Genomic DNA, 16,596 nt, shown 5'->3' on the forward strand with positions numbered 1-16,596 from the left:
TTATTATGTTTTTGATTCTCTCTTTAAAGGCTGGGCTTGTGCTAAAGAGAGAGAGAGTTCAGTACATTAAAATAAAGAACTGATAAATAAATTAAGATACAAATACAGTAATAACAGTAGGAAAGCAATAACGAGAAAACATAAAATAAAGTAAAAAATAAATAAATAAAACCAGTAAATTAAACAATTTATATAAGAAGATTAAACAATTTGTTGCTGTGAACCCAATATTTTGATGAAGACAATATTATATTAAAAAGTTATTAAATGAAAAAGAATTTACACGCATTTTAAACTGTTTAAAGGAATTAAACTTTTTTACATCTAATTCCATTTTTTACATAATTTAATACCAATATTAATGTGGGGCTATGTTAACCAAATGTAGTACACAAAACAGATCTAATATTATAATTAATTTTAGTCTTAGTATTATAATAAGGATTAATTTTTATAAATTCAAAATTTTGGTAGTACATATTATACAAAATATTTTTAATATAAATAGAATTCAGATTATTCATAGTTAAATCAGAATAAAGTAATCTAACCGGGTGTAGCCTAGGTTTCCCAAATATTATCCTTAAGAGGACGCTATACCCGAATGTGTTGTCTCCGTCTTACAAGAATGTAACACATCAAATTTTACATTCAGCAAACCATGTTTAGCTAAGTTAGCTTAAAAATTAGAATGAATTGACCGCTTATTAAAATTAAAGATAAGATTTATTGCGGAGGGTTAAATTGTACAAACAATTTACAGTTTTAAAATACACATAACTCTTTAAGGGTGTCGGTGCCGGTCATTTATTAAGGAGTAAAATTTAGGCAATTCTATTCACATGTTGTGTCGGCCTCGCGCGGAACGTGCATGTGTGTGAGTATGTAAATCGATATTAGTGTGAGTGAGCTATATTTAGCGTGAGATATTGGTGGTGCATTGGCCGTGCATTTGTGTGAGTGTATAAAAATATTATAAATCTATATTAGTTCGCACGTTATCGTTCCATGGAAATTCTATTAAGTTATTATTATTCATTTCTTATATCAATTATGAACTATAATGATCGTCAACCGGCATTCACAATTGATATCAAATTTTGTGTACTTAATTACGATTTGTATGTAAGTAGTTATTTTATTTTTTCACAAACAATTGAAGATATGGAAGGCAAGAAAAAGTATGCTAATAAAAAAAAAAATGTATCATCTTATAGAAAGATTAAAGGACGAAAAAAAAGACGGTAAGTAAATTATTTTGGTTATAATAAAGAGAACACAGAAACTGTACAGTGAATATTATTGTAAACAAATTAATTAATTAATTTTCACTTGAAATGTGATAATGTTCATGAAATTCTAATTATTTGTTTTATTAATATTTAGTGTTTTGGAAAAAGTTAACAATGTTTCATATGATGAAACACAAAATAAACCATGTTGTTCTAAAACATTAGCTGATGTACAATCAACAAGTACTATTTTTAGAGAAGAAAATAATATGTCTAATGGTTTTAATCAGTTGTACGTTTTTTTTTTTTTTTTAATCTATAAAATCATTATTTATTAAATCAAAATTTGTATTTCATTTGTGTATTATTGCGTTTAGCTATGATCAGTCATTTGGTATAGCAACTTCATCGAACAGTGATATTCCTAATGTTCCTGAACAGACGTGAGTTATTGTTTCGAGTAAAATTACCGTTGTACCTAATTTAAGGTTTCGTTTTTTTTTTAAATTTTAAAATCTTAAAAGTTATGAGGGAGACATTAAACTACAGGGCTATTTGTTGTCTCCGTCTTACAAGTGCGTAACACAGCAAAATAGCAAATTTACGGTCAGCAGATCACGTATAGCTTCATTAGCTTAAAAATTATAATGAATCGACCCATTATGAAACTTGATGCTAAGAACATTATCTATGTTTGTATAAAGGTTTTTTACGATAATTCAATGTTTCGCACTTGTAAGATGCAGAAAAAAAATATCCGTGTAGCGTCCTCATAACTTTTAAGATTTTAAAATTAAAAAAAAAAACTTTTTATCTGAAAAAAAAAAATAAAATCGTCTTATTGTAAATTTTAAATTTAAATTTTAGATTTAATATTGAAGGTCGTCGTATAGTTGATATTGATTATTTGTTTAAAAAAATTGGTCAAATCAATCATCAACCATATGGTTGTAATTTTAGTAATTTACTTTTGGTCGGAGAGCGAAAAACTGGATTTTTAAGTGAATTCTTGTTTACTTGTGAAATGTGTCACAAAAATGAGGTAATTGAATCTGAAAATCCAAGTTCGTCGTTAATGGACGTCAACACAGCAACAGTTACAGCAGTTGTGAATTCGGGACAAGGTTTTGGTCAGTTGGAAACTTTTTCTGCTATTATGAATATGCCAAATATGTGCAATAAGTTGTATCAGCAACTACACGAGAATGTTCATAAGTTTACTAGTAAAACAGCTTGGGAGGCAATGTCACTAGCAGCAGAAGAAGAGGCTAAACTTGCAGTGGAAAATGGTGATGTTAAAGAAGACGGAGTTCCTATGATTACTGTCATTGCAGATGGTGCGTGGTCAAAAAGAAGCTACAAGTCAAATTATAATGCTTTGTCTGGAGTTGTAAGTAACAATGATTAAGCTCATCAATGTATCTATAATAAGACCTTATAAATAAAAAATATTTCCAATAGGGATGTATTATTGGTGAAAAAACCAAAAAAGTTCTTTTTTTGGGAATCAGAAATAAGTATTGTTCAGTTTGTGTGAAAGCAGAGGCAACCTCCAGTGAACCCCCAACACATAAGTGTTACAAAAATTGGAAAGGAACATCAACGGCTATGGAGTCAGATATTATACTTGAGGGATTCAGACAAAGCATAAATATGCATAATTTAATTTACAATAAACTTATTGGGGATGGCGATAGTTCGGTCACAAAAAAATTAAGTATTGATCAACCGTACGGACCCAATTGTTTAATAAAAAAGATCGAGTGCAAAAACCACATTTTGAGAAATTATCTCAGAAAAATTAGTGACATGGCAGCCAAGCGAAAAAGTTCCAGTGGTAAGGTGGTACCAGGGTTTTTGAGAAACCTTTTAAAAGACAAGAAGCTTCGAATTAGGTAAGTTTTTAGCAAATTAATAAATATTTTCGTCATAAAAATTTTGTTTTTTTTTTTTTTAGGTATGGAATAACAAAAGCAATTGCACATTGGAAAAAAAATGGAAATTTAACCCACAATCAAAAGGCAAAATTTTTGAAAAAAGACATCGACAATGGGCCATATCATGTTTTTGGGTGTCACAACAATTGCGATCCGTATAAAAAAATATTGATTACTTTTAGTTTTACATATTTTATAAATAATCAAAATTATAATTGTTTAGATATTTTTGTAAACCTGGACCAAATAACATAAATCATGTGCCCGAGATGGAGAAGTGTGGTTTGTGGCAAGATATTTCTGCAGCTAAAAATTTAGTATCCTTCCATTCAGATAACCTGATTTATGATCTGACCAATAATTATGTTGAATCATACAATAGTGTTGTAGCTAAGTTTGTGGGTGGAAAAAGGATCAATTATTCATTGAGAGGTAATTCGATTTATTATATATTTGTATGTTTTTAATTATTTACAATATATATATATATATATATTAAATATTTACTCTCAATATACCAACCAATTTTGTAGGGTCGTACAATACTAGGTGCATGACAGCAGTATCGTCATTTAACTTTGGCCCTGAATATATACGAAGATTACATAAAACTGCTACAAAAGAAAGCCCTGGGAAATTCACTAAGCGTTTTATTTCCAAGTTGCAAAGGGCAAGAGAAATAAGGTCGAATACAAAGAAGAAGATAAACTTTAAACCATCAATCAAATTGTATGTTTCTAAATATTATGCTCAAATTATTTTTTATTTATACTGTAAAACCAATTTTTGTTTTGTTCTAGACCTCGGGGTAAAACTTTTAGTGGCGCTGATAAGGATTATGGGGATCTAGATGAATTAGGTTGTGCTGAACTTGATATTTCACAGGAAGAACTGGAGACCAAACGTTCAACTGTTTTAAATAGTCTAAAACTTAGTTCCCAAGAAATATTTCAGCTAGAAAGGAACACAATAGACCAGGTTTGAAATATTAATCATAATATTATATAATAATTATAACTGTGTCAATGTAATCCTCAGGGTAAATCTGATACTTGGCATACTGAACGAAAATATCGGCTGACTGCTTCTAACTTCGGTAAAGTATGTAAGCTTAGAAAAAGTACTCCTCGGACTAATACTGTCAAGTATATATTGTATGCAGAAGATTTTACATCGAGGACTCCAGCAATGACGTAAGATTTTAACGCAGTGTATCCACTGTGCAATATTACGATGCATTAATATAATTATGTAAATATATAATTGGATTTTAGTATTGTATATACCTAACTATATGCTTGTCTGAGATTAATAGACTCAAAAATATCCCCACCATTACCCCCCAAACCCGTGTTTTAGGAACTTTTAGTGCAAAAATAAAATTATTTATTGATTTAAAAAAAAAAAAAAACGGTATTATTTATTTCTTGTATTTTTATTGGTACTGGCAATACTAGGTCAGCTAATATTTTAAAGAATATGATTAATCAGTATTACATTTTGTTTTGTTTGCCAATAGATACGGAATACAATACGAACCAATGGCTAAGGAAGCATTTGAATCTTTATTCAATGTTCAAGTTTTACCAGCCGGTTTATTTGTAGACGAGCAATACAATTTTTTAGCTGGTTCTCCTGATGGTTTGGTGGGAGAAAATGAAATTATTGAAATAAAATGCCCACATAACAGTAAAGATATGACACCTCTACAAGGAGTTGTGGCTAAAAAAATTAAATTTTTAAATATTTGTAATAATGGTGATCTGCAGTTGAACAAAAACCATAATTATTACTACCAGATTCAGGGTCAATTAAGAGTAGCCAATAAATTATCCTGTTATTTTATAGTTTGGACTCCTAAAGGTAATGAAATAATGAACAACAATATTATATTATAAGTTATAACCAAATAAACTTCATATTTTGTAAACACGAACATTAAGATCTAAATACATTTGTGTATACAGATAGTACAATACATACAAATATATTTTAATTCAATATGTATGGTTTTTGTTTTTAGATATGTTTGTAGAAATAATAAAGCGTGAAGATGACTTCTGGATGAATAAAATGGAAAAGCAATTAATAGAATTTTATAATTGTCATCTATTGCAAGAAATTGTAGATCCTAAAATTTTAAGATAAATGAAAATTTTGTGAATAATTATTGTTTTATTATTGTTATTGTAATTAGACTTGTAGTATTGTCATGTCGTATTCGTTTATATTTCATGTTTTATTCACGTATTATTGACATAGGTACATGTATATTTTATACGGCAATATTATAAGTTATAACTGAGTAATGACAGCTATTATAATAAAATATGTGTAACTGATAAACGATAGCTGGTACCTACAACGCCGTGTCGTCAAAAACAAGTTATTTATAAATAATTTTAATAATATAATTAAATACTCTTATTTATTTCTACACGCAATATACCGGTTGTGTACGCCGCTGCCGAACGGTAGCGCAACGCACGCGCTGATAAAGATAAGTACGTACGCGCATGCACAAGTCAGTGCTAGATTTCGATGGCTATTGTCGAAGCACTATTTTGATGAATAAAAATGGTTTCACAGGAAAAACTCTCATGCCTTGTAGAAGTGTCGGATTTAGTTAATTTTTTTTTTATCTGAAAGATGAGAAGTTTCTACAGGTCGGATCAAAGCTTGATTTTTTATTTTACTTTGAATAGTAGTAGAAAAATACGTTTGAAAAAGGACAAATATTATGCATTTTTCAAATGCATATTCCTGTTTCTATAATTATAGTTTTTAAAATCGGACTTTGATCCGACCTACAAAATGTTCTCTACTTTAAGATAAAAAAAAAATTAACGAAATCCGACAATTCTACAGGTCGTGAGAGTTTTTCCTGTAAGACATGTTTTTATACTAAAAAACGCACCGGCACCGAAACCCTTAAAATTAAAATATAATAAAAAACCCATGAGAAGCCCTCCGTAATAAATCTTACCTTTAATTTTAATAAGCCGTCAATTCACTCTAACTTTTAAGCTAACTGAGCTAAACATGGTTTGCTGAATGTAAAATTTGATATGTTACGCTCTTGTAAGACGGAGATAACACACGCGAGTATGTCCTCTTAACAAGTTATTAATTGTAATATTAAGAGAATAAAGATGTGATTTATAAGCACACCCCCAAACACAAATTCCATAAGAAATTACAAATTGGGCAAGAGCGCTATAAATTCTAATATTTTTTAAGTTTAAAATCTTTTTTAATATTTTGAATTTATAAGATAATTTTCTCATTAAATTCGAGGCATAGTGTATAAGATCATTCCACTTAAGGTTATGCTTAAAAATGATGCCTAAGTATTTTAATTTGGAGACCTTTTCTAAAGTATAGCAATTAAAAATTTCTAAATTATTTATACATTTAGAATTATGAACGTTGATATTTCTCAATTGAATTATGGATTTTTTTATACTAAAACACATATATTTAAATTTTTTAATATTAAGTTCAAGAAAATTATTATCTAACCAAGGTTTGATATCATTAATACATTGATTCTCTAAGCTATAACCCATCAATATTTTTATGTTCAATTAAAACGAAACTATTATCAGCAAAGCATATAATATTTCCCGAAATGTTAAGGTTAACTATTCTGTTAATATATATTAGAAATAACATGGGTCCCAAGACTGTTCCTTAAGTGACTACTTGTGCTCTATTTGTAAGGAAATGTATAAATAAATCAAGACACCACTTATACCACAATATTCTAATTTTTTTCATCAAAATACTATGGTCAACAGAGTCAAAAGCTTTTTTTAAGACAAGAAACAAACTAATTGCCTTATTACCTTTGAAGACTAGAGTGAATATAATTAGAAGCTAATGACATCGCATCATTAGTTGACGATAGTTCCAAAGATTTGTCAGGTCTCCTTTTAAGCACTCGGGAAATACCCATTGCACATGCAATTGTTAAAGACACTCGCAACTTCAACCGCCCCTTTCAAGGTTTCTACTACTGCCTTCACTACCGTATCGGGTATACCATCTGGACCAGGCGCTTTTCCAGAAGGTTAGGCGTTGGTCAGCTCCACCATAAAGAATTTGAAAAAAATTCATTTTCGGCAGGTGTTTGGTGGTGAAGAGGGATTATGGTTAAGTCGGGCTTATGATTAAAATCTTAAAATTACAAATTAAATTGTTTAGCATTTATTTATAGATGATGCATGTTGGAAAATAATTTAGGCTTATATATGAAAATGTCAGGGAGTCACAACCTCCCCCCTAGTTTTGCCCCTGGTATTTATGATACAAAACCTCCCCAAAATTGTATTCTATGTTCCACACTGCCTGGAAGGATTTGTATATTCTTTTGATGAATTTCCTGTAACATAAAGTACAATTTAAATTTGATTGAAACAAAATAATACATTACTTCTTTCTCTTCTTTCCTGATTTCTAGGTTTAGTATAATTATTTATATAACTATATAGGGACCTATAACTTAAATTAATAGTACAATAAATATAATTACTTAATTAACCACAATTAACATTAATTCTAACTTGTGAAATATTAACTCAGTTTTAATATCACTTGAACTGGAACAGTTAAAAGCACTACAAAAATTCACCATTGTACCTATAAATTAGAACAGCCAGCATTGCCAATGGTACGATAATTATCGTATTTGTAAAATAATTTTGATAAATTATACGATGATTTTGATAATTTTTACCATGTACGATGTATAATTACTATCGTACACGAAATACGATAATTTTATAATTTTCGTTGGTTCTTGACTTTTTGTGGAAATTCAAATATTCAATATTATACCTATTAATACTTATATTATGTTATTTTCTTCTTTCTTGGGGGAATACCAAAGACAATAATAATACATATAGTTTATATTATTATTATTATTATTATTATCCCACAGATATATATAACTCACAGACATATTTTATCAAGTTATTAAACTATTTATAACTATTTGTTAAATAAGAGTTTATTATAAAGTCATTTTGTATATTACGACCAATTACGAGTCATTACTCATTAGTCATTGTTAGACGTTAGTCGTTACTTGGATCAGTCATATTTTTATTACAGTCTTATACTGTGTTATAGTGTTTTGTTCGTAAGTTCGTTGTTGTTTTATAGTGTGACTAGTGTGAGATATTTTCATGGATCATGAAAGTGATATTGGCCCGGCTTCCAGTCCAAGACATAATACACCGACCAAAACTAAACTAAAAAGAGGCAGCGAAGTTTCAAAAAAAAATAGGCCCAAACATCGACTTCAAAAATTTCGAAATGAATGATTAAAACATAAAGATTTTAAAGATTGGCTTGGCTTGCACCTGTTCCTCAAAACGAGTATATAGCGTTTTGCAAATTTTGTAAGGCACCTATGGTTGCGGAAATATCTGTATTAAGGACTCATCAAAATGGAAAAAAACATTCTCAATTACTAATGGGTATTAAAAGTAGACGACAAACATTATTGTCTAGTTTTAGAATACCAGCAGTTGAAACAGAAACAAACATCCAAAAAAAAAAAGATTTCTATAGCTGAAATTAAATAAACTGGCCGCATTTTTCGCAGAACACAATATTTCATTTTTAACAAGTGATCATTTGATTGATTTGTTGAAAGAAACATTTGATGATTCAGATACTGTCCAATGCTTAAATATGAAACATACTAAAACTACTGCAATCATTAAAAATGTTATTGGTGCTATACAAAAAATAGAATTGGCTAACAAACTAAAATCTTGCAAGTTTAGTATTATGACGGATGAATCAACTGATATTGGTACAATTAAAACATCATGTATAGTAGTCAGGTAATATTTCACAATTTCAATTTAATTTCAGTTTAATTTTTTTAAGACAATTACTTGTCTTAGGTTTTTTGATGAAGGTTCCAAAAAAATAGTGAGTACATTTTGGGAGCTAGGTACACAACGTTTTTGATAAATCAAATCCTAATTCAGCAAAATATTTGAAAAACGAATATATCCGTCGTCCACTCAGAATCTAATAAAAACGTACCCAATAATATAAATTCTATTTTTGTACCTGCCACATTTTGGCTTTCTTTCCGGACATAAATATTCACAAAATAATACCAGTTATATTGTGATACATTGGTATTCACTCAATATACCTATTTATAGTTATAATTTATAATGCTTTTATGATAAAGCCCATTCCCCATCGGCCGGCTCATATTTATTGTGCTAATGACGACTTTATGGTAAGATCATCAAATGTTTTAATAATGCGTAATTATTGTACAGTAATAATAATTTAATATACTAATCGTGTGGGCATACGTAAAATCGTAGGATACAACATGTATTATCATAGAATTTATGATAATATATTATTTATTTAAGTATTAATATATTAATATTGGTTAAAAAGGCATTATTATGTACACTTTCCAAAATATGTAAAACGCTAGTCCACTTTAAATTAGTATAGTACCAAGACATCGCTTAGAAGTAGTTCGAAAGTGCTTATCGACTTAAAAATGTTCCTATAGTTATTTGTTTTGTTTCTCTAATTGTTTCTTATTTTTTTGATTGCTTTGTTTTTATAAATAAATAATTCTAAGAATTGAATTAATTTTTTAATGGAATTCGTTAAAAAAATAGAAAGTTGATTCTTAAAAAAGATATCTATATAATTTGATATAACCAATATATTTTTTGCTCTTTCCGAATTAAAAAAACGTTATTATATTAACATTGATTACATTTTCTCATTTCATTGTAAAGTCAATATAAGAATGCAAAAAATGGTCTTACTGAAAGGTCTTTCCATTCCCGTTTTTCAATTCATAAATAAATTATAATTATCTCTTAATGTAAAATCATAGCGTAGGAAGGTTTATATTGTTTTAAAAAAGATAAATATATATTATATTAAGTTTGTCTGTGATAAGTTATATGCAAATTCTTACAACTTAATTTGAACTTTGTAGTCTAAACCCGTAAAGATTGGATAACGGTTGTAACTAAATCCATATGCATGTAATGATATACTTTTTTTTGTGTGTGTCTGTTTTCACGATTTGGAGTTCAATTTTATAACTCAGCACATTTTCTGGTAGGAAAGTGAATCTAGTTGCTATTTTTTTTCAGGGAAGAGAGGAGGTCAAAAGTACAAAATTCCCAATGTTTATCAAAAACTGAGATTTTTATTCAAAAGCAGTTTTCTAAAAAATTGATTTTGTTTTGTTGTAACTCTATTATATTAATATTGGCATAAACATAATTTATTTTAAATATCAGGACTGTTTTTAAGCTATTTCTATGTATGAGAAAATATTGATTTCTATAATTTGTTTTTATTAATTGTGAAACAAAAAATGTTATAAGAATTACGTAAGCATAGTATGTGACATCATGTTTAAAGACAAAAAAAAAATGTTTAAAGCAAAAATTATAATATTAAATAATGACCTTGATAATAATGAAAAAAAACCTTAAAGGTGAACCAAAAAACTATTAAATTAAGCTGTTAAATTGAACAATGCAGGTAACCGCCAACCGGTAGTTGTAGGTAAATCTACTTGTATGGAACTTTTCTTATTTGATCATTCACCTATAAATATTATATTGCATAAAATTAATATTTGAACATTGAAATTTTATATTTCTAAGTAGAGAATGCATCACAATTCCATAAAAAACACAATAATTCTTTGTTATTGGCCCAACAAAGCTAATAATTGAATGATGCAAGTACATTATTGTTTATCATCATTAAAACAAATCAGAGAATTCGATCTGCTGTGTGGAAAGTGTCTCGTGTACCTTGTCATTGACTACTTTAATAAGATATTATGATACATTTGATGAATAATAACTTAATTTGTTATTAAGTTATTATCGGTAGCTTAATATTACTTTGTCAACATTTCTTAACTACCTAATAATATAATAATTGTTTTGAAATATTTAAAAATTTGAAGATGTAATCTGTTTGTTGACGGAATATTTATTTTAATTTTTTTTCATTTAAAATTTAGATTCTAAGCGGAGATATTTACATAATTTATAATAATAGATTGATTTTACAACGATGCATTTTTTTATTTGTTTTTTTTTTTTTGTATCGAATTACTTCGATCTTCAACTATGAGAAGGTTTCTAAAAGATCACTTGATTCAGTTGGTATTTTTGTCAGAGGGAGTCAAAAATAAAAAAAAGTCCATATCATTTTTAAAATAATTAGGAAAAACAATCATTTTTACTCGAAACAGTTATCTTCAAAATCGATTTAAGTTTAAGAGACTAAAGTTTAAAATTTAAAATTTAACACACCTATTAAAGTAGGTAATAGATACGTTAAATTTGTTGGATAAGAACTTAATGACAAGAACCGTATATGAGGATAAATCGTTGTTCTTATACGAATGAATAATCGATGTTCAAAACAACTATTATACTTTTGGGTATTTAAGACTTGTTAACAAAATAATATTAAATTACCTGTATTAAAATTAAAACATGTAATAAGGTTGTGATAAGGTATACCTCATTTGGTTTATATGGCCAGGTATCAGGATTTCTTCCAATCATATATAAATATAATGAGCCATCGGGCCAAGTCCTTTGGCCCTCGGAGACATATGGAAGTTCTTTTTCTCCCAAAAGATTTGCAAGTCCTTCACATTGACTTACATCCAGTTTTTCTTCTCTTTCTTTGGAAATTGCAATGCGTATTATCCTTGTTCTGTCTTGCTTGTTGTCCTGCACATCGTACATCTGTGCGCAGAAAGAAAAACACAGATATAGAGAAAGAAAATTAATCAACCGTATCTTATAATAAAATAACTCGGCTTCGAACTGGTGCAGTTTTGTCTTCAGATCATTACCATTATTAATAACATAAATTGTAATTATTAATACTTATTACTTTTTTGTGTCCGTCTTACAAACGTACAACATGACAAACTGTACATTTACAATAATATATTTTACTCTGTAATTTTTAAAATTATAGTGAATATTACACCTTCTAAAATGTAAAGGCAAGAATATTATGTGGAGCATCTCGGAAGATTTTATTGATGTTATTATTTTTAAGTAAGTTATGACTAGAGCTAGAATTTTAATGACCCAAAAAAAATACAGCACAAAAATGAACTAAACATTTGCAAAAATGACCTAAAAATTCTAAAAAATGTCCAAAAAAGTACTCTGATGAGCGAAAAAAATTAATTTTAAAATAAATATGTATTTTTATTAATTATTAGTTTTTCATTTTTTATGTTACACAAAAAAGGTAAAAATTTGTTTTAAGAAGTAAATTAAAGAAATATATTAAAATTTAAGTTAACTTGTGAGTCTAATTAATAAATATAATTACTTTTCGATTCATACCCACTTTGCCGAATCCCAATTCGCCAACTACTCAGTTTGCCGACAAATATACCACTTTTAAAATATTTTTAATATTATTTTATTAATATAGTTTCATTTTCCCCATTTGCCGACAGGCAACAGTAATTTTATCGGCAACGGGTATAACAGCGATAATATTATTGTATGTTGTCGATATAAGTTCAAAGGTACTATTTTTATAAGGGTACTATAGATACTAATTGAGATTGCCTATACAACACATATAAAAAAAACTTAAGATAAACAAAAATTAGTTTAAATACACAAATTGAACGTAATATTTGTAAAAATTAACTAAAAAATTCAAAAAAATGCAAAAGTCACCAAAATCCTAGCTCTAGTTATGACCATTTTTAAATTGTACATTTTTTAAACATTTTAAAATAATAACAGGCAGTGTACATATTCATAGGTTTTAAATATAGAATTTCTAATGTATTTTCCGTTCAATATTTTTTATTTTTTAAACTATGATGGATAGTTGTTAATTGGTGTTAATTAACGATTGGACGTTATGTATAACATAGTATATTACACATATGTAATTGTTATACAAATATAATATATTATGTGATTCCCCAAACCCTTTAAATAGGGCGTGCTTAATTAATTTCTCTGTGCGAAATTACGAGTCGAGTTACATTGATTAGGCGGGCGGGGGAGGGGGGAGAGCGTGGCCACATATATTTTATCGTTTGCTAGCAGTATTAATTGGTATGATTATAATATTTTCACGCAAGGTCTATTATTTGTTTTTAATTATGATTTAAAATAACGTTAACATAGAATACTCACGGCACACCTGTAGAATACCCTTTTATCTAGGGATTTTTCATCAACTACAAGTTCCAGCAGTGAAATGAACTTAAATCCTTGGTCAGCTAATATTCTGTTGATAGGATTTTCCTTCGACAAGCACTCAAATATTAGGTGATCCATATCTGATAGAACATGACAACAGAACAAATACATACATATGGTTAATATTTTTGCTTAGAAAGTATTGTTATGACAATGGCATTTTGTCCACAAAAAAATACTCTATGAAAATAATGATCCTGTCCTGTAGAACCAACCAAATTTGATCTTTTTTTTTATACTAATAGAGAGTAATATTCTACAGACCGCATTGAACTCTGTTTTTCGATATTTAATTTTAAACTTTATTATGTCTTTAAAACTAAGACAGTTTTAAGCTTTTTAATACAAATTAATTTTTAAAATTATTTGAAATAAAATAAAAATTAGAGTTAAATGCTGCCTGTAATAAGTCTTCTTCTTTCTCATAAAAAAATATTTTCATAAGTTTGACAACTCAACAAGGAATGAGACACTCTTTTGTGAAGTCATTTGTGTTGATGAAATTACTGTATGGACACCACCCGAAAATTATTATAATTAAAGTGATAATGAAAATACAAAAAAAGATTTTCAAATTGTATTGAATTTGAAAATTCTGAATACCGACGCCCTTCCTTTCCCAACGTGTTGTAATAATAATGATTCGTTAAACATACTCCGAATGTCAATGCAATGGCTGTGTTCTATAGTTGACACTGGACGTTCTAACCACAAATGGAATAATGGTGATGCGCTTAGTAATTTGTTCCTTTCCATGTAAGCGCATCCGTACATCGGTGTCACTGTCTGTATAGTAGATACCTCGAATTTATCCCTTAGCCCAAACGGAGGACATAATAGCCCATTTAGACTATCGCGGCCTGAAACACACAAGAAGAAAATACTGCATTACATTATAAACGTATTTTTTTAATTTTTATTATTGAGTTGGGCTTCAACATCCTAGTCATTCGCCTGGGTTATTATGGTTATTCTAGTTATTCGGGTTATTTTCGTTAGGTTATTCGGGTAGGTTTATTTTACCATGGGGATTGTACGGTTGGTTAGAACACATGTATATGTGGCGAATATTTGTCACTAAAAACCCGGTGGTTACCCATCCAGACATCCGAAAAAACTAGTGATAACGGCCGGCTGATGCATGACCTGAGGCTACTAAAAGTATGTAATTTTGTTTGAACCAATACTATTCTTATTGTTTTTCAAAAGGGTTCAAAAGTTCACGCTCACGTTCATTGTCCTATAAAATGGACGCGTTTATAAGAAAAAAGAAGAACGCGTTCATTACACGTTCGGTGTTGCTAGAAAATCCCTAGATATCAAATATCATTAATATGGACATTATCTCCCAAGACTGTGTTCTGAAGTGATAAGAATGAGTGATAACTGATGAGAAAAAAATTCCAATATTAATAGGTGTCATTGATAATTAAATATTACTGTAGTGAGCCGCCACCACATGATTTCCCCCGGAGTTGGTAACATTGTTATATTGTTGGTCACCATGGTTTTCGGCGGTACGTCGACTATCGCGTCCGGCGGCCTGTCCCCTCTCGCCATCGCTCAACGGCATTGGCGACCTTCACGCACGAAAACCTCGTGACTACCGTCGCCGCCCGTATCCGTGGCTTTTTGTATATTATAATATTATATCATAAATATTTTAAATGTAAAATACAAAAGCTTAAAAATTAATAACCATCAAGTTCAATTAATACCCACAATATATTATATTATTATAAAACAATTATTAATACTATAGTTATTTTTTTCGTATATGGCAGGAGAATAAAATTGTGAAATAAAAGCGATCTCAGTAGTAATAATTACAAATTAAATTAAAATCGAATTAACAAAAAATATATATATTAGGATAAAATAAATATCTTAAACATTTGAATGATAAATTATGAAATTTATAAAATAATACATAATGCTCATTAGTCATTACTCACCATGATTGCGAATGCTTATATCTACTTCCATCATAACTTGTGATGTGAAATTTAAATAACGTGGGGCTGCCAACACAGGGTAGGTGATGGCCAACAAAAGGTTGGAATCGACCTAAAGAACGGACGGAATAAATAAACGTGATCAAGTCTGCTGCCGGTGAGAAAAAACGTTTGAGTTAATGGCAATAACACGGTTTAGCACAAGAATGACGAGCGCCGAGCGGTGCACCCTGAGTGTCTTTTTAGTAGCTAGCCACCTCGGTGTGGTGAAGGTGGGAGCGGTTTCCCATCACTGCTGTAACGTTGAAATCATAGGTGTATTGTACCAACATACACAAACTCGGGACGCTCTACATTGAACAAAAAATATTGAACGGAAAATTCATTAGCAATGTTGAGCAATACCTAGGTAAATTATCTAAATAAATTATCTAGATAAATAATGAACTATCTTTTATCTTATCTAGACAATAAATTTTATTGATTATCTGATGAATAATCTTAGATTGTTGATGAATGTTAATTTATAAATTAAAAATAATCAAACATAAATACAGTGTAGTAGTTAGACGGACAAAACATGTTCGTGACGTCTCAACGTTTGTGTTATCGTCTTATCGGTGCGACGCACAGTGGTTCAAAATGAAAGTTTGGCGCGTCAAAAATAAAAAAAAAAAAAGTTGTCTTATAAATATTTTTCTGATGATAAATTGGATGTCTACAAAATACTGATAACAAAAATAACTTTTTGAAATACCCATATCGAAATAACTGCAGATAAGAAATGCATTATCGAGAGTAAATATGTGAACGTTGTTCATTTATCGAGTAAACGCCGAAAAGAAAGTACGTATTATATTTTTCATAAATTGTTGTGTAATTTTTTTTGTTATATTTTTAAAAATTAATATGGACATGGAAATTGAAGGTAAGTTGTTCAAGTTTAAAAATTGCTACTGTTTTAATTATTTAATTGTATTGCAGTATTAAAACTATTGAATAATTGATGATTTCGTGAATTTAAAGAGCTAAGAATGGGAATTACCCAATTTTGCCTTTTTATAAGCTATTGTAGATTATAGTACAAGTTCTCAGCTTTCTAATCATGTATAATTTATCTGCCTTTAGCTGCCTTTGAGACTCTAGCAATTTTATTACCAAAGAAAATATGTTATTACTT

At 29.0% G+C, this 16,596-nt stretch overlaps 3 protein-coding genes across 3 annotated transcripts; 2 read left to right on the forward strand and 1 right to left on the reverse strand.

Moving 5' to 3' along the window:
* Positions 1–1,164: 1,164 nt before the first annotated feature.
* On the forward strand, positions 1,165–5,374 carry LOC111038760. The gene is made up of 12 exons (XM_022321986.1): positions 1,165–1,244; positions 1,387–1,524; positions 1,610–1,675; positions 2,100–2,622; positions 2,694–3,127; positions 3,190–3,324; positions 3,393–3,601; positions 3,703–3,898; positions 3,970–4,147; positions 4,208–4,362; positions 4,689–5,032; positions 5,193–5,374. The coding sequence occupies exons 1-12, from the start codon at positions 1,165–1,167 to the stop codon at positions 5,315–5,317; spliced, it is 2,583 nt and encodes an 860-aa protein (XP_022177678.1). The 3' UTR covers positions 5,318–5,374.
* Positions 5,375–8,588: 3,214 nt separating this feature from the next.
* Positions 8,589–9,157, forward strand: LOC111038761. The gene is made up of 3 exons (XM_022321987.1): positions 8,589–8,655; positions 8,784–9,027; positions 9,091–9,157. The coding sequence occupies exons 1-3, from the start codon at positions 8,589–8,591 to the stop codon at positions 9,155–9,157; spliced, it is 378 nt and encodes a 125-aa protein (XP_022177679.1).
* A 1,502-nt stretch (positions 9,158–10,659) lies between these two features.
* On the reverse strand, positions 10,660–15,757 carry LOC111038765. Its single transcript, XM_022321991.1, has 5 exons — positions 15,417–15,757; positions 14,118–14,321; positions 13,396–13,541; positions 11,731–11,961; positions 10,660–10,795 (listed from the first exon to the last, which is right to left on the reverse strand). Exons 1-5 carry the CDS (start codon positions 15,448–15,450, stop codon positions 10,760–10,762), a joined length of 651 nt encoding a protein of 216 aa, XP_022177683.1. The 5' UTR covers positions 15,451–15,757; the 3' UTR covers positions 10,660–10,759.
* Between the last annotated feature and the right edge of the window lie 839 nt (positions 15,758–16,596).

This window comes from Myzus persicae, unplaced genomic scaffold, assembly GCF_001856785.1.
Source record: "Myzus persicae strain clone G006 unplaced genomic scaffold, MPER_G0061.0, whole genome shotgun sequence".
NCBI lineage: Eukaryota > Metazoa > Arthropoda > Insecta > Hemiptera > Aphididae > Myzus > Myzus persicae.

Excerpts from the sequence above, each read along its gene's own strand:
- LOC111038761 (XM_022321987.1), top strand. The coding sequence starts at position 8,589 with ATGGTTGCGGAAATATCTGTATTAAGGACTCATCAAAATGGAAAAAAA. Across the intron at positions 8,656-8,783 it reads ACATTCTCAATTACTAATGG|AACACAATATTTCATTTTTA; the intron begins GTATTAAAAGTA and ends CATTTTTCGCAG. Across the intron at positions 9,028-9,090 it reads ACATCATGTATAGTAGTCAG|GTTTTTTGATGAAGGTTCCA; the intron begins GTAATATTTCAC and ends TACTTGTCTTAG.
- LOC111038765 (XM_022321991.1), bottom strand. The coding sequence starts at position 15,450 with ATGATGGAAGTAGATATAAGCATTCGCAATCATG. Across the intron at positions 13,542-14,117 it reads CCATTGCATTGACATTCGGA|ATATGGATCACCTAATATTT; the intron begins GTATGTTTAACG and ends ATGTTCTATCAG. Across the intron at positions 10,796-11,730 it reads GGCCATATAAACCAAATGAG|GTGAATGATCAAATAAGAAA; the intron begins GTATACCTTATC and ends TAATATTTATAG.
- LOC111038760 (XM_022321986.1), top strand. The coding sequence starts at position 1,165 with ATGGAAGGCAAGAAAAAGTATGCTAATAAAAAAAAAAATGTATCATCT. Across the intron at positions 4,363-4,688 it reads TCGAGGACTCCAGCAATGAC|ATACGGAATACAATACGAAC; the intron begins GTAAGATTTTAA and ends GTTTGCCAATAG. Across the intron at positions 5,033-5,192 it reads TATAGTTTGGACTCCTAAAG|ATATGTTTGTAGAAATAATA; the intron begins GTAATGAAATAA and ends TTTTGTTTTTAG.